Source organism: Portunus trituberculatus, chromosome 35, assembly GCF_017591435.1.
Source record: "Portunus trituberculatus isolate SZX2019 chromosome 35, ASM1759143v1, whole genome shotgun sequence".
NCBI lineage: Eukaryota > Metazoa > Arthropoda > Malacostraca > Decapoda > Portunidae > Portunus > Portunus trituberculatus.
This window is the reverse complement of record NC_059289.1, coordinates 651,363-672,603: the sequence shown is the minus strand read 5'-3', so window position 1 is coordinate 672,603 and position 21,241 is coordinate 651,363. Positions and strand designations below refer to the sequence as shown.

The 21,241-nt window shown below is 39.9% G+C and overlaps 1 protein-coding gene and 1 long non-coding RNA gene across 3 annotated transcripts in view; both read left to right on the top strand.

The window, feature by feature from the left end:
- The window catches only part of LOC123513004, a 14,044-nt gene extending 6,774 nt beyond the window's left edge, over window positions 1-7,270 (top strand). Inside the window, exon 2 of the long non-coding RNA XR_006677235.1 lies at window positions 4,669-7,270. This is a non-coding gene — a long non-coding RNA (uncharacterized LOC123513004). The remainder of the gene's footprint in view (window positions 1-4,668) is intronic.
- Window positions 1-21,241, top strand: part of LOC123512999 (multiple PDZ domain protein-like) — a 945,060-nt gene that overhangs the window by 717,506 nt on the left and 206,313 nt on the right. For both annotated transcript variants that reach the window (XM_045269789.1, XM_045269790.1), the window contains 4 exons: window positions 10,358-10,519; window positions 17,898-18,027; window positions 19,673-19,807; window positions 20,085-20,286. In XM_045269789.1, the coding sequence (XP_045125724.1) occupies window positions 10,358-10,519; window positions 17,898-18,027; window positions 19,673-19,807; window positions 20,085-20,286 (629 nt within the window). The remainder of the gene's footprint in view (window positions 1-10,357; window positions 10,520-17,897; window positions 18,028-19,672; window positions 19,808-20,084; window positions 20,287-21,241) is intronic.

Genomic DNA, 21,241 nt, shown 5'->3' with positions numbered 1-21,241 from the left:
TCCTTTTCCTCCTCTTCATCCTCATCCTCATCCTCTTCTTCCTTGTCCTCTTTACCTTTCTCTCCTTTCCTCGTATCTTCTCGTTTTCCTGTTTTTTTCTCTCTTCTGTGTTAAGCTTTCTAAAGAGTTCCTATTTTTTTCTTTTTTCTTCTTTTCACAGTTTTGTTTGTTCTTTCCTTTTTCTCGTTTTTTTTCATGAAGTTGTCTGAAGATCTTTTTTTTTCTCTTTGTATTTGATTTCCTTGCTTTCCTTTTCTTTCGTTTCCTCTATCCTTCTTTTCCTCTCTTCGCTTTTTTTTACTTCATTTATTCTTTTCTATCGTTTTTTTTTTTCTATGCATCTGTTGTTTCATTCTTGTTCTTTTTCGTTTCCCCCTTTATTGTTATTTTGTAATTCCTCTTATTCATATTTTTTCCGTAATATTTTTAAACTATTTTTTACTTCCTTTAGTATTTATTTTCCTTCTATCTTCCTTTTTTTTTTTTTTCAAGGCTGTTCCATTTCCTCCGTATATTATATTTTCCCCTGATTCCCTTTATTTTTCCCATCTTTTCTGCCTTCCACGTATTCATTAATCTTATTTCCTTTCCCCTATATCTCTTCCTCCAAACGTCATCATTCTCTCGTTCCTTTCCTTCCTCCTTCCTCATTATTCTGCCATCCATGCTGCCTCACGCTTGTTGCTCCTCCTCCTTTTTTTTTTCTTCCTTCCTTCTATCCCTATTATTTCCTCGTCGTGTCATCTTTTCTGTCACCTTTCTTTCCTTCTCGTCACATGCGTTTCCTTAAGTCTTCCCGCCTTCCTTCTAAAGTTCTGAGAATAATCAAATTTCATGCAAAAGTTTGTGGTCTGATTTTAATTCTCATAAGGTGATGCTGCGAGAACGAAAACGAAGAAAAAAGAAGGTGTTTAGGCTGAAAAAGAGAAAAGAAATGTGAAGACAGGAAAGGATATGTTTAGAGATTGTAGGATGGAGAAGGAGAAGGATGCAGGTGTTAGGATAAAGAAGAAAGGATGAAGGAAGAAAGGGTAAGGGGACATGAAGATGCATAAAGATGTAGGAGGGACAGGTGTGTGTGTGTGTGTGTGTGTGTGAGTGTAGGTATGAGAGAGAATCCAGGTGAAGAAAGAATGGGGAAGGTACACAGGGGAGTTGATTATTGGCCGCAGGTGATGCAACAGGTGAGGCTCAAGTAAAGAAGGAAGAGACAAGTGAGACGAGGAACACGTGAAGGCCATTCATTTTTAGGTGGAAGGTGAGGCGTTGTGTTTGGCAAGTGATTTAAGTCTTTAGGTGGAGGAAGAGAAGGATGAAATACCATATGGAAAGATACGAGTAGGCAGGTAGATAAATAGACACAATAGATTCATAGGTAATTAAGTAGATGGCGTGAGAGAGAAGTGGTCCAGTTTGATAATAAAATGCATTAGTTACAGAACGAAAGAGAAACAGCCCCGTCTAAATATACTGACTATAGATTGTCATTTAGTTAGTTAGCCTGTTAGGTGATTCGTCGTGTTGAAAAGTTAAGCGCACAGTTTCACATGTAATCTCCTGCTCATACAATTCACAACACAATTAACATTACAAAAACCTGTATTAAACAAAACAAGTGTCTACAACTACACTATAAAAATGAAGGGTACAATGCAGGTAGATTTGATACGAGAGGATATAACGTCACAAATGTTCACACTATTTCACTAAAAATACCCTTAGTACACTCTTTCTCCACCCATTTGTTTTGAGAGTACTGAACACATGCACAGACACCCAACCTGCCCCTACACCCCCAAAAGACATTAATTTTACTACACATAGGTAAAGACAAAGTTGAATATAAGCCACCATGACATTAATTTTCCTACACACACGTAAATAAAATGTCGAATAAAATCTACTATGACATTAATTTCACTACACATACGTAAAGACAATGTCGAATAAAATCTACCATGACATTAATTTTACTACACACACGTAAAGACACTGTTGAATATAAGCTACAATTAATTTTCCTACACATACGTAAAGAAAATGAACGTAAGCCATCATCGGCCAGCGCTACATGACACGTCGCTGGCCGGGAATGCTCAGAAATGTGTATCAGAGTGTTTGTGTATGTGTGGCCCTAATGAATAAATGCATACACGGGGATAGCTTGTTTTTGCGCCGCGGAGACTAAAATTAGATTGTTTTTTCATGCTTTATTTTTCCATCGTCGTGTTTTTTGATGTTTTTTTTTATGAAGCGACGTGTTTAAGCTGTGTTTGCTTTCATATATGTGTTTTATTTTTGTTGTATTGATAAGTGTTGTCTCTCTCTCTCTCTCTCTCTCTCTCTCTCTCTCTCTCTCTCTCTCTCTCTCTCTCTCTCTCTCTCTCTCTCTCTCTCTCTCTCTCTCTCTCTCTCTCTCTCTCTCTCTCTCTCTCACCTGTGATTTCGTATTTAATTAATGTTATTCACCAGGTGTGTGTGTGTTTTTAGGTGTAATTCCAGGTGTGTTCTCTTTGTTACTTGTCGTGTAATTACCCTTCGTGTGTGTGTGTGTGTGTGTGTGTGTGTGTGTGTGTGTGTGTGTGTGTGTGTGTAGTGTAATTCGTTAACTGGTGTCATTTTCTCTTTATTCGTTTCATCATATACGGAATAATGTGTCAGTCTGTTTTGTGTGTCTGTCTGTCTGTTTGTTTTTGTCTGTTTGTCTCTCTGTTTGTCTGTTTGTTTGTCTATCTCTATCTGTCTGTGTGTTGGTGTCTTTGTTTATGGTTCTCTCTCTCTCTCTCTCTCTCTCTCTCTCTCTCTCTCTCTCTCTCTCTCTCTCTCTCTCTCTCTCTCTCTCTCTCTCTCTCTCTCTCTCTCTCTCTCTCTCTCTCTCTCTCTCTCTCTCTCTCTCTCTCTCAACTTGCTAATGACCTAAATTAATAATCGGTAGAATAATTTCATTGAATACATGAATATAACGCAAGAGGAAGAAGAGGAGGAGGAGGAGGAGGAGGAGGAGGAGGAGGAAGAGCAAGAGGAAGAGGAGGAGGAGAAAGAGGAGGAGGAGGAGGAGGCATAGCAAACAAAATGCATATCAGCTTACTTATAACGATGTCACGTCATTTTAATATTGAAGATCGCTTTTCATTATTTAACTAACTTGTGTGTGGAAAAAATGGAAAGACGGAAAGAAAATAAATGAAGAAATTTTTAAACTGAAATTTGGAATGATAAAGAAAAGAGAAGAGAGAATAAATGATAAAGATAAGGAGTTAATGAAGCCAAACAGATAAAGATGATGATGGTAATGGTGTGATGATGGTGAATTAGGTTAATGGTGATGAATGGTGATGGTATGAATAGATTAGAGAAATAGTGGGAAGGTGCAGCCAAACGAAGCGCAAAAATATACACAAAAATACAGCCATTGATGCGATTACCACCGTAAAAGAAATTTATGGATATGAAACAAATTAAATTACACGAAAAAAATCGGGAAAATGTGGCGCTGGAAATAACCTGTCACGAGAGAGAGAGAGAGAGAGAGAGAGAGAGAGAGAGAGAGAGAGAGAGAGAGAGAGAGAGAGAGAGATGACCTTGAGCTTTGCCAAGTTGACCTTATTCCAAAATTCTCTCTCTCTCTCTCTCTCTCTCTCTCTCTCTCTCTCTCTCTCTCTCTCTCTCTCTCTCTCTCTCTCTCTCTCTCTCTCTCTATCCATTTATCTATCTATCTGTTTATCCATATATCTTTCTGTTTCTGTCTATCAACCTGTGTGTGTGTGTGTGTGTGTGTGTGTGTGTGTGTGTGTGTGTGTGTGTGTGTGTGTGTGAGTGGGTAGGTGTGTCTGTCTCACTGGTTAATTAATCTTTCATCCTTTCGTATCATCAACAAATTCCATCCGATATAAGTTTAAGAGAACGTCAAGAATGGAGTGGTTCTGTGTTGTTATCCCGAGCGAGGAAGTCAGGGATGTCAGGCTGAAGGACAGACAGGGAAAGACTCGAGAACAAAGGATGGGAAAGCGAAATGAGTACAGAGGGAGATGGAGAGGGAGGGGGACGAAGACAGAGACACAAGATTGGACGTGATCATTGGACAGTGAGGGACAATGTTCAGAATCTTGTGGTTTTTGGTTTATGCGACTTATTTTGTGACTATTTTGTATCGGTTCAACTAATGATATTTTTGTGTCGAGTTCTATTTATTTAGTTTTATTGTCTGTATTTCTGCTTTTGAGATACATATTAATATACATTGATAGACTTTAAATTTCGTGTTCAGATTTTTTTTTCCAAGACCTATTAACCTCTTTCAGTACTGGAGCGCATTTCTACCTTGAGTTTTGGGTACGATTAGACGATTTTATTGACATTAGGAAGGGTCTATGGAGGTCAGAAGTTTAATATCCACAGCCTTCACTATTATAATCCAGAAGTTTGATATCCACAACCTTCACTATTTTAATCCCTACATAGTTTCTGACGCTGTGTAAAATTGGCAACTACTAACCAGAATGAATAGGAAAACTCGTCATGGTACTGAAGGGGTTAATGTTACTACTCTTCACTTCATAGTTACCTCGTTGCTCTCACCACTCATTACAGTAACCTTTCGCTAATCTACACTCAATAATACCGCTTCCTTAGTGTTGCTGGAGGATTAATAGTGATTTTCTTGCGCAGTGCATTGAATTACCAGGCTTGAACTCATTTGTATAACCCGATAACCAGTATTTCGGGAACTGATATGCCACAGAAAAGAAGTTAAAGACATGCTGAGTGTGTGATAAAGACATACTGCTTTAAGACACTGCAACCCTGGTGCTAACTTGGTCCTGCTGAAGCCAATCCCTTGAGACTCAGAGAAAAAAAATGCAGAGTTACGCAGAAGACTGAGGAAAAAGGACAGTGGACGATGAAAGAATATGCTAATGTGGAGCTTGGTATTCTTGTTAAGTTCCTGTAAAGAAAAGTTTAAAAAGGCGCCTTGCATACTTACCGCCACATGTATCTAACGAGGGAGATACAAAGACCTTGAACGCGTTATCCCCTCTTCATAAATCCCACGCAGGCAGAAAGAGAAAAGAGAAAACTAAAAGAAAGAGGTGGAGGAGGAGAAGGAGGAGAAGGAGGCAAAGAAATCGAAGCTAGACGAGTGGAAAGGAGAGAGAGAGAGAGAGAGAAAAAAAAAACATGCTGCCCAAGTCGCTCACCTTTGATCAGCTGGTGGGCCGCCCCTGGGGATACACGCGTGCCCAGACCCTCAGGCAACAGGTGGGTGGAGTGACCTGGGGGAGAGAAGACCCTGGGGAGAGATGACACATGAGAACACGATGCAACATAACATGACAGACAAATAAGTTGAATATATGATTGTTTGAACACTATAAATTCCATAACACTTCATTACGTCATTTCATCCCATTCAGTATATAGAAGGTACTTTAAAAGAGGGTTTTTTTTTTAAGTAGGTAGTAGTTTAAAGAAAGGTAGTTTTTGTCTCCGTGGAAGGTACAAGTGAGAAGATGAAAATAGGAGAATAAAAAAAAAAAAGATTCTTGATATTAAAGATTCAAAATTTTACAGAACGAAATAAAGACACGTAAATAGATAAAGTGCGGGGAAGTGGGTCGTAAAAAAGAAAAAAAAAAAAAAAATGGAAAATAATCAAGAAAAAAAAACACGACATAAAAATACATTGGAAAGGATGAAAGAGAAGAGACTCAATTTAGAAAGACAGGAGTTGGTAGGGTCGCGTGCTGGCTCAGTGAGTGGCTGACTCGCGGCTGTTAGTTACGAGGCGCCGAAGAAACGAAGCTCAAGTTAGTCACACTCCGGGAAGAGTTTAATGAGCCTTGCACGAGGGACTCACTAACTTTAAAGAGTTTGTGGATGGCATTTAGAATCAGGAAACAGATGATACAGTGTCTTTTGTCATCTCTTTCCTTCCTCCTCCTCTTTATATCACATTTTCTCCTTAACTTTCTGTCTCTTCCTTCTCCCGTTTTCTCGTAGTTTCAGAGGAGGATACATTAGAACCTGGAGACAAATGATGATGTATTGTCTCTTCTCGTCTTCTCTTCCCCTTCCCCTTATTCTATATCATCTCCTCTCCTTAACTTTGTCTCTTCCTTCTCTCTCCCTTCTCTTTTTTTTTTCTCTTGGCTTCAGGATGTGTTAGGAAAGCAGTTGTCTTGATATGTATTGTCTTTAGTCATCACCTCTTCCTTGTTTTCATCGTTATATCATTCTTTCTTTAATTCTCTTCTCTCTCTCTCTCTCCCCTTTCTTTCCTTCTTCTCTCCTTTTCCGTTGGTTCCTGGATAGGTTGATAAATAAGAATCAGAAAGTAGATGAGTTGAGTATTGTTTATCATCACCTTGTTTCCTCCTCCTCTCCTCATCACAACTTTTTTCTCTAACTTTCTCTCTCTCCCCATTCTATTTTCCTTCCTCCTTTTTTTTTCTCTAACTCTCTCACTCCCATTCTATATTTTTTCTTTCTTTTCGCGTGATTCCAGGAAGGGTTAAGAGATGATAACCCGTAATCTTAATACTATACAGCCTTTCACTACTAATTTCTTTCATCTTTTTTTCTATATCACATTTTTTTTCCTTAATCCTTTCTATCCCTTCCCTTCACAGTCACTTCTCCTTCTCATCGCGGTTCCAGGGTGGGTGGGGAGATCGTAAAATTGAAGCAGGTCATTGTATTTCACTCCCAAGTTAATTTGTGAGGCAGTATTCCTCTCGTGCATGAGTTACGAGGGACAGTTAGTGAAGAATACCATTGATCGTGTGATTTATGAATACGAACAGGAATATGCGAGCCAGCCAGCGAGCGAGCCAGCGACGGGGCAAGAAAGATTGGTAAGGTAGTGGCTAGAATAAGGAGACGGAGCTTTGAAACTTGGTTGGGTGATGAAATGCCAAGAGTCGGAGGAAGGAAGGGGTTTTGGATGGTAAATCAGGTGGTGATGTAGAAAGACAAGAATTTAAAAGGAAATAATGAAGGAAGCAGAAAATAAGGAGTGTGAGAGGCATTTTTCATGTTTAAGTGATAAAAAAAAAACTGAAGTTGAAGAGAAGTTGCTAGGATAGAAAAAAAGGTGTTTTAAGAATAGATAATAAAGTGAAAGGAGAATAAGAAAGAAAATAGGAGGAAAGCTTATTAGAAAATACAATTGAATAATATCGAAAGAGCAGTCTATTCACGACAAAAGGGAAAAATGATACTATTAATGGGAAAAATGGGCCAACGATAAACTCAAACGCAGATATGAATGGAAAAAAAAAGAAAAATAGATCAAAGAAAAGATAAAAGGGAAAGGATAGTTCAAAAGATAGAGGGGAGGATAAAGGCAGTGATGAAAGGCAGAATAAAGAGGAGAACGTAGAGAATATATGCGCATACGAAATAATTCCAAACCAGAATATGAGTGAAAAGTGAATTAAGTCTAAATGAAGAAAAATAAAACAAAGATGAATGTAGAAGGGAAAGAGGAATAGAAATACTCTCTCTCTCTCTCTCTCTCTCTCTCTCTCTCTCTCTCTCTCTCTCTCTCTCTCTCTCTCTCTCTCTCTCTCTCTCTCTCTCTCTCTCTCTCCTCTCCTCTCCTCCCCATCTATCCCCTCCCTCCCTCTCTCTCCTTCTCTGGTACCAGTCCTCACCATCGTCCAATTTCTCCTTCGCTGTCTGCTGGGAAATCCTGAGCCGGGAGACAGACGGAAAATGCAGAGTGAGGGTAAAAAAAAAGCATGATTCACTGTAAGAAGGTTAATCACCAGAGGGATTTTCTCCTTCTTTCATGTTTGTGTTTCCATTTTTCTGTAAGATTGGAAATTCGACCTTCTTTAATTAAGTTTATAATGGAAAATGTGTTGTTTTTATCTCATTCATTCCTGCGAGTCGGTTTTGATTTTTTTTTTTTTTGTATAATGAAAGTTGTCAGAGAGAGAGAGAGAGAGAAAGAAGAGTTATGATGGACATTAATTGTAAGTGTACGTGTTTGTCTGTTAATGGGAGGAGTAATTAGAGAAAAAAATTATATGTGTAGTAATTAGATATTGGAAAGGAAGAATGATTTGATAGAAGGATAATGAAGAAATGTAGAAATATAACAATTATAAAAAGTAATAATGAAAAAAAAAGAAGTTATCCTATAATTGAAAAGAAATAAGTGTAGTAATTAGGTATTGCAAAGAAAGAATAATCTGATAGAAGATGGATAGTGAGGAAATAGTACAATTATTAAAATCAAAAAGAGTAATAATAATAATAAAAAAATTTGTCTTATGATTGTAAAGAAATAAAATAAGTATAGTAATTAGATAGTGAAAATAAAGAATAATTTAATAGATCAAGAGTAATGAGGAAATAGTAGAATTATTAAAATGAAGAGTAATAATAAAAAAAAAAACTTGTCCTATAATTAGAAAGAAAATAATTAATCAGTATAGTAATTAGACAGTGAAAATAAAGAATAATTTAATAGATAAAGAGTAGTGAGGAAATAGTAAAAATGTTATAATCAAGAACAGTAGTAAAGAAAACTTATCCTTTCATTCAAAAAAATAATAATAAGTATAGTAAATAGATAGTGAAAATAAAGAAAAATTTGATAGAAAAAAAGTAATGAGGAAATAGTAGAAATATAACAAACAAGAAGAGTAATAATGAAAAAATAATCATCCCATTATTAAAAAGTAAAAAAAAAAAAAAACTAGAAAGGTGTAGAGAATAATTAGCGTCTTCTACAGGTATGATTACTCTACCTTAAATTAATACAGTTGAAAAAGCCTCACAAGAAACAACACAATCTTCGTTAATCTATAGAGACGAAACCTTTCTAAATAGCAAAATAATGAATAATGAAACACATCCTGTATATTCAACTACTAAATGTCATTATAGAGTAGCACATGGTGAACTCCCCAAAAACTGATGAAATATTACGGAATTCTCCCATTTGTCCAGCGCCACGTGTCTTATCCAATCCTCCTTCGCGTTATTAGATGTAAAATATCAAGGAATCCAATTACATTTTCAAGATCTAATTCAGGTTACGATGCTTCTTTCATTCCTTCTAAAATTACATCACACTGTCTCCCCAGAAGAAAGGAATCCATGTTAGGTAGAGAGAGAGAGAGAGAGAGAGAGAGAGAGAGAGAGAGAGAGAGAGAGAGAGAGAGAGAGACATAAAACTATATCTACGTTTATCATCCAAATATTAACACCAGAGAGAGAGAGAGTCACGTAACCACTATATCTACGTTTATCATCCAAATATCAACACCAGAGAGAGAGAGAGAGAGAGAGAGAGTTATTCTTTTTATCAAACGTCATTTTCCCTTACTATTTTCCGTCTTCCAAATTATTAAGAGACCTGCAGCTAAGATAATTATTGATTGCCGGTCACCCTGGAGGCAACGTAGCTGAATTATACGTTTCTTTACCATTTTCATTATTTTTCTCTAGGGGTGTAAAGAAATGCAGTGGCTCTTATTTGGGAGTTGGAATAAGTTCATTTTGTGTGTGTGTGTGTGTGTGTGTGTGTGTGTGTGTGTGTGTGTGTGTCAGAGGAAATAACACAGCGATTCTAAGCATTATTTCAAGATTAGACCAGCCATTCTCCCTCCTCCTCCTCCTCCTCCTCCTCCTCCTCCTCCTACTTTTTTTTGTCTTCGTCTTTATTCTCCTTTCTATTTTTTTTTTTTTTATCTCCTAATCTTCTGTCTCCCGCTTCGCTTTCCTCTTAATCTCCTTCACATTTCCGTTTTCTTCTTATCCCGTCACATTTAAGTATTTCATTTTTTATTTCTCTATTCATTTTTTTCTTCCAATACTTTCCATTCCTTTATGTCTAAATTTTCCACTCATACACCTTATTTTCACCTTCATAGTTACATCATCCTATTTTTCTCACATTTTCCTTTTTTCCTCTCTATTTTTTCTCCTCCTCAGCATTCTCTTTCTCACTCCTCTTATTCCCCACCTACCTTCACTTCCCTTCCCCCTCGATTTTTTATTCCGAGTTTACATCTTCCTTTTCTTCTATTCCTTTTGTCCATAAAATCACGGAGGAAGGAGGGAGAGGCAGAAGGAGAGGGAGAGGAAGAGGGAGAGGGAGGGATAGGGAGTAATAGCAACAGGACTGGACATCTGCTTAAGTAGTGCGGATAGTAAGCATCAAAAGGCAACCCGCACCTTCATCAACAGCCCCCTACCCCTCCCTTGCACGGCCCAGCACCCCCAGACCCATCACCCCCTCCACAACCCCCCTCCAGTACTACCACAGTCCCCCCCGTCACTCCACCCCACCTGTGCTTCATTACGATACCTGGAGTTGAACGTGTGATTGAACTTACGTCAGCTGAGGTGTGGCGGGCCAGAGGGGGAGGAGGTGGAGGAGGGAGATTTGTCAGTCTCCCGCGAACCTCCCAACCTCACCCTCAACCTCGCGTCGCCCCCGAACCTGGTACCCCCGGACACCCACGGGCCGGGGGAGGTGGTGTCCCCTATCAACGTATACAAGGTTAGTATTGCACGGCTGAAGAAAGGCAAGCAAAGAGCATTTCACCTCCCAACCTCCGATCCATCCATCCATTCAGCCATCGAGTCCTTCAAATCCCTATCTCTCCTATTTTCCTTTGCCCTGAGTCATCACAAAGCACGTCTGTTTTCTGTTCGCATGGGTGTCTTGGCTGTTTTTAATGTTGTTACTGTGTTCATTGTCCGCATCGTGGCATTGTGAAGTCAGTGTGTAAATTGTGGAAGCTGTAAATACGCTGCTCTTAATGTATTCTTTGATATGTTTTGCTGTTTGTTTTCTCTCGTATCTTTTTTTTTTTTCAAATCCGCCTTTTCCTTTGCTAAGACGTCAAGAGAGTCGCGCACAGTGGCTTACGATGTCTCTTGTTTTTCTCTCCTCCCTCAAGGCTCAGTGTGGGCTCTTCTCCACTCTATTCTCTACACGTCCCTCTGACCTCATTGTTATCAGCGTTATTATGTTCGTATTATATGACTTGTTGTTGTTTTCCTGCCTGGCACCGCGTGTAGAATCTTTTTGAGTTGTTATTCTTTGTATTTCGTTTTTTCTTTTTATTTATGTCTTCGTTGTTCGAGTCGCGGATTTTTTGTGTTGTGTTGCGAGGCTCATGTGTTGCGATGTGTTGCCTTGCGGTGGACGTGGTGTGCTGCGCGGCTGTTGTGTTGCGTGGGGTTTCCGTGGCGGTGAGTTACTGTGTGGCGTGGGTTGTGTTGTGTTGTGTTGCGTGGTGTTACGTGTCGTGGCGTGGCGTGGCGTGGCGGTGACTCACTTACAGGCGGCAAGTCAAGTGTGGTGTCAGGTGTAAGGTGTCCCTGTCTTTCTCTCTCTCTCTCTCTCTCTCTCTCTCTCTCTCTCTCTCTCTCTCTCTCTCTCTCTCTCTCTCTCTCTCTCTCTCTCTCTCTCTCTCTCTCTCTCTCTCTCTCTCTCTCTCTCTCTCCTCCTCCTCCTCCTCCTCCTCCTCCTCCTCCTCCTCCTCCTCCTCCTCCTCCAGACAGTCATGCGAGGCAGAAAATATTACAGGTAAGGCAGAAGGAAGCCATTACGTTTAGAAGTGGCCGTTGCAAGGTGAAGAAGTTAATGCAATGTGACTATTTCTGGAAAAAAGAGAGAAGGGAGTTTTGTAACTGGTCCTGGTGAATGAAAAGGAGACGTGCGTTAAGTTACTCATGTGTGTTGGGCAGCATTGTCTTTGTGTCTTGGAGAGGAGGCGGTGGTGTGTCTGGGAAGGTATGGTGGTGCTGCTTCAGGTGGTGTGGTGGTGCAGGTCTGCGTGACTCCGGCTCGTCAAGGTGGTGGTGGTGGTGGTGGTGGTGGTGGTGATGTGTAGTCCTCTCTCTTCCTGGAGTGTTTATTAGTACCGCCATTACTCTCCCGTCTTTCTCTTCGCCTTTACTTTCTTGTATCCTCCCTCACCTCCTCCTCCTTTTCTTCCTCCTCTCATCAGAACACCACACTCCTCCCTGTGACACACACACACGTACACACACACACACACACACACACACACACACACACACACACACACACACACACACACACACACACACACACACACACACACACACCAGTGGCACCACCACACCCAAGGATGCGCTCGTCCCTCAGTCACATCACAATCACCTTATTTGTACACTTTTAATGAAAGAAATTTATAAATTTCTTTCAAACACACATCAAGTTCAATAGGAAAAAATATCACTGATGAGCTGCTCTTCTGATCAGGTGCAGGATAGTTATTTACAACATGAATAAATCAACAGTGATAATGCATATGTAAAGCTTTTTTGATATAATATATATATATATATATATATATATATATATATATATATATATATATATATATATATATATATATATATATATATATATATATATATATATATATATATATATATATATATGCATATATATAAAATGAATGCAGAATGGATGTTTTCTTTACGCTTTGAGCTCCGTGGGTAGGTGTGTAGGTTGCTGCTTTACCTGTGTGTTCAGAAGACACCTGCTGGAAACCTTCCGGAGGTAAACATGATGCCAACTGGCAAATTGTTGCATGGCTTCGGTCCGACCCCGGCTGGTGACGCTCCGGGCGACCCTGTGTGTGCGTGGAGGCGAGCGGGCGTGCTGTGTGCACCCCTGACCTCACCCCGCCTGGCTCTCCATATACCTTTAATTAAGCCTGGTATTCACCTGCCGTGTGGCTGTGTTGGCGCTGTGCCGCGCCGCACCCGCTGTTACCTTTCTTCCTCTGTCGCAGCTGAGCACAGAAGTGTTCACCTGTTTTATATGATAAACATACATCTTAACTTTAAGAAAACTCTACCTGCTTGAATTATAACACTTGTTTATAATCTTCCTCAGTTTTGTACATAAATATATGATAGGATTATTTTTCCAATATAATTTGTGTTTGACATCAACCTTCCAGACAGTGAGCACAGGAGACATTGGAAAGACGTATGTGGCCGCTCACCACGCACTGAACACTGAACACTTGTCGGGAAGGAGAGAGAGAGAGGAGGGAGAGGGAACACAATAGCATTTACTGAGTGTAATGATGAGTTTTAAACCAACGTGGGGCAATGGCCAAATCAGTTCCCTGCAGCGCGCCTGATGTCACCTCCACAGGCTCTTCATTCCCTCACCCTCGCTTCATTCCGTCTCCCATCCATCTCTTCCGTCTCTCCTCGTTGACTCCTTCCCTCCTTCCCTCCCTCCCTCCCTCCCTCCCTCGGACGCCCACACATCAATTAAACATTCCCCACGTTTCGCCGGAACTCTAAACCTTCCACTCAGATCCCCTCGTGACCCATCAAGAATTTCCGGCGTCCTTCATTCACCTCCCCTCCTCTAAGCCCCATCACGTTCCTGCGTTACGCGAGTCTCCCTTCCCCTTCACTTATATCCTTCGCCCTCCCTTTCGCCTTCCCCTTTACTCTCCCTTTCACTCTCTCCACATTGCGCTAACTTTCCACTCTCCTCGTCTTATTTTGATATTTTTATTCCCTTAAACTTTCTCTCTTTCTGTTTTTTTTTTTTTTTTAATCCAGCTCTCACTCCATCTTTATGTTTCTCTTTCTTTCTCTCTCTCTCTCTCTCTCTCTCTCTCTCTCTCTCTCTCTCTCTCTCTCTCTCTCTCTCTCTCTCTCTCTCTCTCTCTCTCTCTCTCTCTCTCTCTCTCTCTCTCTCTCTCTCCCCATACTCAAAACTCCACCTTGGGAATTAACTGACTAAAATTTCATGTAATCTTTTTTCTGAGGTAGGAAACTTTTACCGTTATATTTGGAGTTAAATTCCTCATATTTCTTTTCCTTCATAGTTACCGTGTTTTCATTTACGTTTTCTGTTGGACCAAAGTAATAAAATGCAAAAGAAACAAGATCATAAATTCTCGTAAAATCCTTATAAAACTCTCCTTTTTTTATTATTTTTTTTCTTGCGATTTATTCTTCCGTCAATCTCCGTTTCGTTAGATGGATTCCCTTATAGCCACGGCCAATCAGAAATCTTGTCCCTTCAGTCGCCCACGCCCCCCCTCCCAAACCCCCGTTCCCGCTCCCCCACCCGGCAGCCACCCTCCGCGTCCACTGCTCAGCCGCCGCGTCCCTCCCACGGTCACCAGCTCACTGGAACTGAACTGTGGGTGGTGCTGACCGTAGATATTTTATGGTGGATTTACTTATTTTTTCTCGAGTGTTTACGATTATCTTCACGTTTTCTTTTATAGGGAATTGTTTTATTATTGTTGTTGTTATTATTATTATTATTGTTGTTGTTATTGTTATTGTTATTGAAAGACTAATGTAATCCAAAGTTGTAATTTTCAGGTTTTCCTCATCTGTGTCCAAAGTCGGAGGTTGTTGTTAAGTTACAGCCTCGCTAATTTAATCTATTCACGCAGGTTAAGGTGGATTAAGGAGTTATTTTTTTCCACTCCACCCTCACCGGTATTGGTTGTTATGTCTGTCCTGTTCACCCTTCACCCTACAGGAATTTGCTCACCCTTCACCCATACAGGAATGCTGATAATCTCTTCCTCACCCTGACTGTGGAGAATGTACAGTTTGGTTCACCCTTGTCGGGGAGAAATGTATCGTGTTTTGCTGTAGGAAGTGTTTGTGAGCGTCCATCAAGGAGACGAATGTTTAGTTTGGTTCACCCTTAAAGAAAATGTTGCAGGAAAGAAAATGTAGTTTGTTCACCTTTTTGAGAAGTTGAGGAAAGTGAATGCTAGTCTCTTCACCCTAAACAGAAAGTACGAGTGTTAGTTATGCTCACCCTGAGAACACTTGACTCGCATTGTGTGTTATAGTTCACCCTGGAAAGTCTCAAAGAAAATGGATGTTAGTTTACCTTTCACCCTGAGCTATTGAGAAAATAAAAATAAATAATGAATGAATGTTAGATATATTCACCCTCAGGAGTACAAGTATTGGTAGCTTTATTCTCTGCGGAAGGAGAGAATGTTGTTTTGACCTATCCTTCCTTAGTTTACGAGAATGTTGGTCTTGTTCCGAGTGACTGACACAGGTTGGTCTTGCGGCTCCCGTGTAGACCCGTTTGTCTGTCTGTCTGTCTATCTGTCTGTCTATCTCTTTCCTGAAAACGAATGCCTATATATTTCTGTGATCCTCCTATAAAAACCCTGGTATTTTTGTGTATATAGTGAGTGAGAGAGAGAGAGAGAGAGAGAGAGAGAGAGAGAGAGAGAGAGAGAGAGAGAGAGAGAGAGACGTTGATACATTTTTGTCTTCCTTTTTACCAAATAAATACAATCTTCTCCCTTCACGTGAACTGGACCACCAAACTTTCCCTCCCATTGACTAAACGACGCTTCTCTGCTCACCATTATCCTCCTCAAACTCAGTCATCACTTTACCACACGTCCCTCAACACTCCCATTCCTTAGCGCACTTCACCAAACCACAGACACCTCTCCTAATGTTTCTCCCTCTTCACTAACCCAACAGTCTCCATTCCTCCATTGAACAGGCTCTCTTGTCTCCTATTCCTTATACTCCGCAGTGGTTTATCTTTCTCGTTAACTGAAATCATTGATGTTTTTTTTTTTTTTTTTTTTTTATTTCTCATCATCAGTTTTTTCCTCTTTCTTGTACTTTAAACTTCAGTTATTTTTTTTTCCTTTTCATTAAACGATTATCTTAGCTTCTATTTTAAATTCTTCCCTTGGTTTTCCTATTTTTTTTTCTCTACACCGTCAGGCCTTAGCGTTTCCTTGTCCTTATTTAATCCTTGTTCCTTCTTTTTATTTTAACTCTAGAAAATCCATGAGTTTTTTTTTGTTACTGTCACTAAATATTCTGTGATCTTTTCTTTTATCGTTACTAAAATCTTCTTTTTCTCTTTCCCTTATGGGGCTCAGAAGATTAATGACCACAATCTTCACTATTTTAATCCCAACATAAGTATCTGAAGGTGTATAAAATCACCAGATAGTAAGCAGAATAGATATGAAAGGGTAAAAATCTTGATCTCTTTTTCACCTCCTAACGTGACACTGGACTCACTTTCCTTTTTCTCTCATTCCCTCCTCGCCTCAGTCAGTATCGCTTCGCTGAACTGAATTAGTCTAGTCTGCTCCTCTCCCGACGCACCCCTGACCCGTGCTAATGTACCTGAGTTTCATTACTTCCTTAACACCTCATTACTCTGGGTCGTGTCTCGTTCATTGCCTGGATACCTTACATTTTTTGCTCCATTAGCTTCTCCTGTATTGCTACTTCCGATAAAGGGTCACAGTTTACACTACATATCTTAGGAGTTCTTTTCTTGCCCCATACTTCATTTCAATTTCTATTTCCCGGATACTAAAGATTAAATTAACTGGAAATCATCTTACTAACCCATCTTTTTAAGTTTCTTTTCCAATTTTTACTTTCATATTCCTTACAGAAGAGGTGAAATACACGTGAAATATCTTACTAGCTCATTTTTCTCTGTCCTATAATTCATTCGTACCTCTACATTCAATACGGTAGAGGTTAAATTGACACAAATATCATTAACCCATATTTTCAATCCTATAACCCCTTTATTTCCATACATTTAATACATAGAAGGTAAATTAACATGTAAACCTCTTATTAATCCCATACTTTTACCCCTATAGCTCACCTACACCTATGTATCCCACACACAAGAGGTGATATTCATAAGAAACACTGTAGTAATCACATACTTTCAGCCCCACAGCCCACTCTTAATCTTATTAGCATACGGAAGGGGTGAAATCCATACAGAATACTCCAGCAACTCTAATAACCTAGATTTTTCATCCCCTTACTCCACCAAAGGTCCACAAAGGGGGTCAATAGCCTACATCTCCACCCATGTACTCCTTCCATTCCCGCCACGTCCCCAGAGAAAGAGAGTCACGCATACTAAAAAAAACGAGTGGAGTCCGTAACGAATTTCAAGTCCCTATCTGCTTCTTTCAGTCTGACAGAGGGAGAGGAGAAGGACATTCAAAGGAAGATTTTTGATTGTTTTTTTTTTTGTCTCTTTCCTTCCATCCTGCAAAAGTTTAACACATTTCAAGTCCGTAACTTCTTCCTTCACTTCAGACGGAGGAGGGAGAAGGGAAGGACAGTCAGAGGAAGCTTATGTGATGCTTAATTATGTCCTTCCATCCCTCAAGAAGGAGAGACACTAAAGAAAGGAGCTCTAATGTATTGTCCTTCACTCCTTCCTTCACTTCCTTCAGTCAGACGGAGGAGGAAGAGAGAAAGGACATTGAGAAGATTTTTCCCATTTTTAATTTTATCCTTCAATCCCTCGAGAAGGAGAGACATTAAAGAAAGGAACCCATAATGTGTTGTCCTTCACTTCTTCCTTCACTTCTTCATTCAAACAGTGGAGGAAGAGAGGAAGGACATTCAGGGAAAGGTTATATGATATTTAATTCTGTCCTTCAGTCCCTCGAAACGGAAGTATATTAAAGGAATCCGTAATATATTGTCCTTCACTCCTTCCTTCACATCCTTCATTCAGATGGAGGAGGAAGAAAGGAAGGACATTCAGATTTTACCATGTTTAATTCTGTCCTTCAATCCCTCGAAACGGAGACACGTCAAAGAAACCCATATTATATTGTCCTTCTTTACTTCCTTCAGTCAGACGGAGGAGGAAGAAAAGAAGGACATTCAGAAGAAGCTTATGTGCTATTTAATGCTATCCTTCAATCCCTCGAAACGGAGACACGTCAAAGAAACCCATATTATATTGTCCTTCACTCCTTCCTTCACTTCCTTCAGCCAGACGGAGAAGGAAGAAAGGAAGGGCATTCAGAGGAAGGTTCTGTGATGTTTAATTTGGTCCCTCCGTCCTTCCCTCTCTCAAGGCCTCTGTGTTAATGGTGCCGGTCGCCACGGAGAGACTGATTGGCAGCGGACCCTCTACAGCCCTGACTCCCGCAGCCTCCAGCACCCCCCTCGCCTCCGCCCACGCCGCCCACCACCACGCCACGCAAGGTCAGGAAGGTGCCTCTGTCTGTCCTTGTTTCTGATTTGTTTTCCTTTTTTTACTTTATTTTCTCTTTTCTTTTTCCTAGTTAATTTTTTTTCTTATTTTAATTCTTTATTTTATTTATGTCATTTGCGTTTTTTTTTCTCTCTCTCTCTTCTATTTTGATTTTTCCTCGTTTTCCTTGTTTATCCTTTCTGTTTTTTTTTTTTTCTCAAATTCACCTTCATATTCTCGTATTTTTAAGTTTATATCCTTTCTATCTATTTTTTTTTTTTTCTCTTATTCTGATTCATTCTTTCACACGTGAAGGTTTAATGGTTTGTTGCAGCTTACCTTATTTTTTTTTATGTTCTTATTTTCTTCCGCCGCCCAAGGACAGTAAGATTGAGCCTCAGTGTGTCCTTGATCCATTTTTCTTATTTTAATCTTTTATTTCCTTCTTTTGGTTCGCTTTTATCTCTTTTATTCTAATTCTTTCTCTTCGCCACTCACTCCAGGTCAGAGGATTGCTGTGTCCTTGTTTTATTCTTTTTTTTTCTTCTTTTCTACCGTTTATTTTCTCTATAATTCTCTTGTCTCCTCTGTTATTGTTTTTCCCTTCTTTTCTGTTTCTTTCATTAATTTTCTTTCTTCCATATTTGTTACTTTGTGTTTTGTATAATTTCTTTCACCTCTTTCTTCTTGTCCTTGTTTTTATTTATGTTTTCTTCTTTTCTATATACCGTTTATTTTCTCTATAATTCTCTTGTCTCCTCTGTTATTGTTTTTCCCTTCTTTTCTGTTTCTTTCATTAATTTTCTTCCTTCCATATCTGATACTTGGTGTTTTGTATCATTTCTTTCACCTTTTCTTTCTTTCATTTCATTGTTCCTGTTTCGATTTTCCCTTTAATTTCTGTTTCATTATTTTCCTTTCCTCTTTTCGACGACTCTAATTTTCTTGGGCTTTCCTGTGAGTGATTAATTTCAGGCTAATTTCTCCTCTCCTCTCTATTCTCTTTCTATATTTCTCCTCCCTTTGGTTCTGTATGGGGAGCTTTTGTTTATTTATTTCATGAGTCGTGGTTGTTGATTGGTTCATTGCACTCAAATCGGGAGCTTTACCTTAATTGTTGAAAATATAAAGAAAATTTGCTTGAATAAGTCACTGGGAGATTAATTTACTTTGATAATGAAACTTACTGAATGACTGATTATATGCTAACCTTTTCCTAATTGCTAGCCACTCTGAGACACCTGTTCTTATGTTACAGCTACCTCCACACACTGTATTGGCTAGATATTGCAAAATCTTTTATCTTTTAATACTCTTTTTATGGATGTTTATAAAGATCCTTTGCTTTTTAGTGTTGTGAGGTGTTGAGAAGAATACCTAACTACTCTCTCTCTCTCTCTCTCTCTCTCTCTCTCTCTCTCTCTCTCTCTCTCTCTCTCTCTCTCTCTCTCTCTCTCTCTCTCTCTCTCTCTCTCTCTCTCTCTCTCTCTCTCTCTCTCTCTCTCTCTCCTTACATATTTATCTATTTACTTATTTATTTCCTTATCTATCTATATTTATCAATCAATACCTGCATTTATATACATATTTACCCATCTATTTTTCTACCTACCCATCTATCTTACCGTTCTTTACCTCCCCCACTCTCTCTCCTAGGCGGTGGTTCAGGGGAGGAGGAAGGAGGAAGCCCCCAGTCCTCGCCTTTGCTTCCCCGCTGGGTGGCGCATCCCCCTGTCCTGCCGCGGGAACTGGAGCGAACCATCAAGATCAAAAAGGGCGCAGACCAGATGGGTGAGTGCTGCCATTATTTGTTTATTGTCTAGTGTTTGGCTGTAAAGGGAGGTGTGTGTGTGTGTGTGTGTGTGTGTGTGTGTGTGTGTGTGTGTGTGTTAGTTTTTTGTTTCTCTTTTTAATGGTAATGGGTGTACACAGCATGGATAAAACAAACACACACACACACACACACACACACACACACACACACACACACACACACGTCCTCCCTCACCCTACCCCAGCACATACAACCCTCCCATACTCACTCTTCGACCATTACCACCTCCCACAGGCATCAACATCGAGGTAGTGGACCAGGGAGTGAACGGTGTGGTCATCTCCTCGCTGGTGAGAAACGGGGCGGTGCACAAAGACGGGCGCTTGCATGCCGGTGACTTGATCCTGAGTGTCAACAATGAATCTATGAGGAACATCACCAACTCGCAGGCCCGCGCTATCCTCCGCCGCACCCAGCTAGTGAGCACAGACGTGAGGTGAGTATCGGGGGGTTTAAAGTGACGGGAAACAGGAGTGTGTGTTGTTAGAGTGTGGATGAAAGGACAGTAGCGTTTATGTGAAGTATTGAAGGTGGGAGGGTGGGAGGAACAGGACTGCAAGAGGGAGAGGAAAGACGGAAAGACAGAAGGGTAGGAAGTGTAGCAGAGAGGTGGTGTATAGATGCATAGAGGGAAAGGGACAAAAGAAAGTGTCTGTTTGAAGTATATAGAGAGGGAAGATGGGAGGAACTGGACTGCAAGGGAGATGAAAGACAGAAAGGCAGAAGGGTATGAAGTGTAATAGGAAGGTGGTAAATGGATGGATAGAGGGAGAGGGACAAAGAATATATATGGAGGAGAGAGAGAGAGAGAGGGGTGGGTATATGAAGTATAAAAAATAGAGCAACAAAAGAATGCATGTAAAATAACGAGTCAGAAAGAGGAAGAGAAAGGTGAAAATGGAGAGATTATGCCGCTAATTATAAGGTAAATGGAGGGAAGAGAAACGAGAAAGAGAAACATATGCAAAAGGTTCAGTCTATGAGAGGAAAAGAAACAGAAAAGTAAGAATTAAGTGTAAAAGCGAATAAAATAGTGAGTGAGAGGGTTAAACAAGGAATATGGGTGTAGGAGAAGGTAAAGGACATGAAGTGTATGTAGATGGAGCCTTCTGGAAGTTGTGAAGGAGTTTGTGTGGGATGAGAGTGTAGGAAGAAGAGAAGTTTGTGATGGAAAGTGGAAATGTGTGAGTTTTTTTCTTTTTCTCTTTCTCTTTCTCGCTTTATATGTTTTGTCTGATGGAAACGAACAGGAGACAGAAAGGAGATTATTTAGATGCGGAAGCCAGAAATATCGATCGCTTATCTGTATTCTTCAGATATTAGATAACAGTAATATTTAAACGCAATAGGTAAAGTACATATAATACAGATAAGTAAATGACTAATGTAAA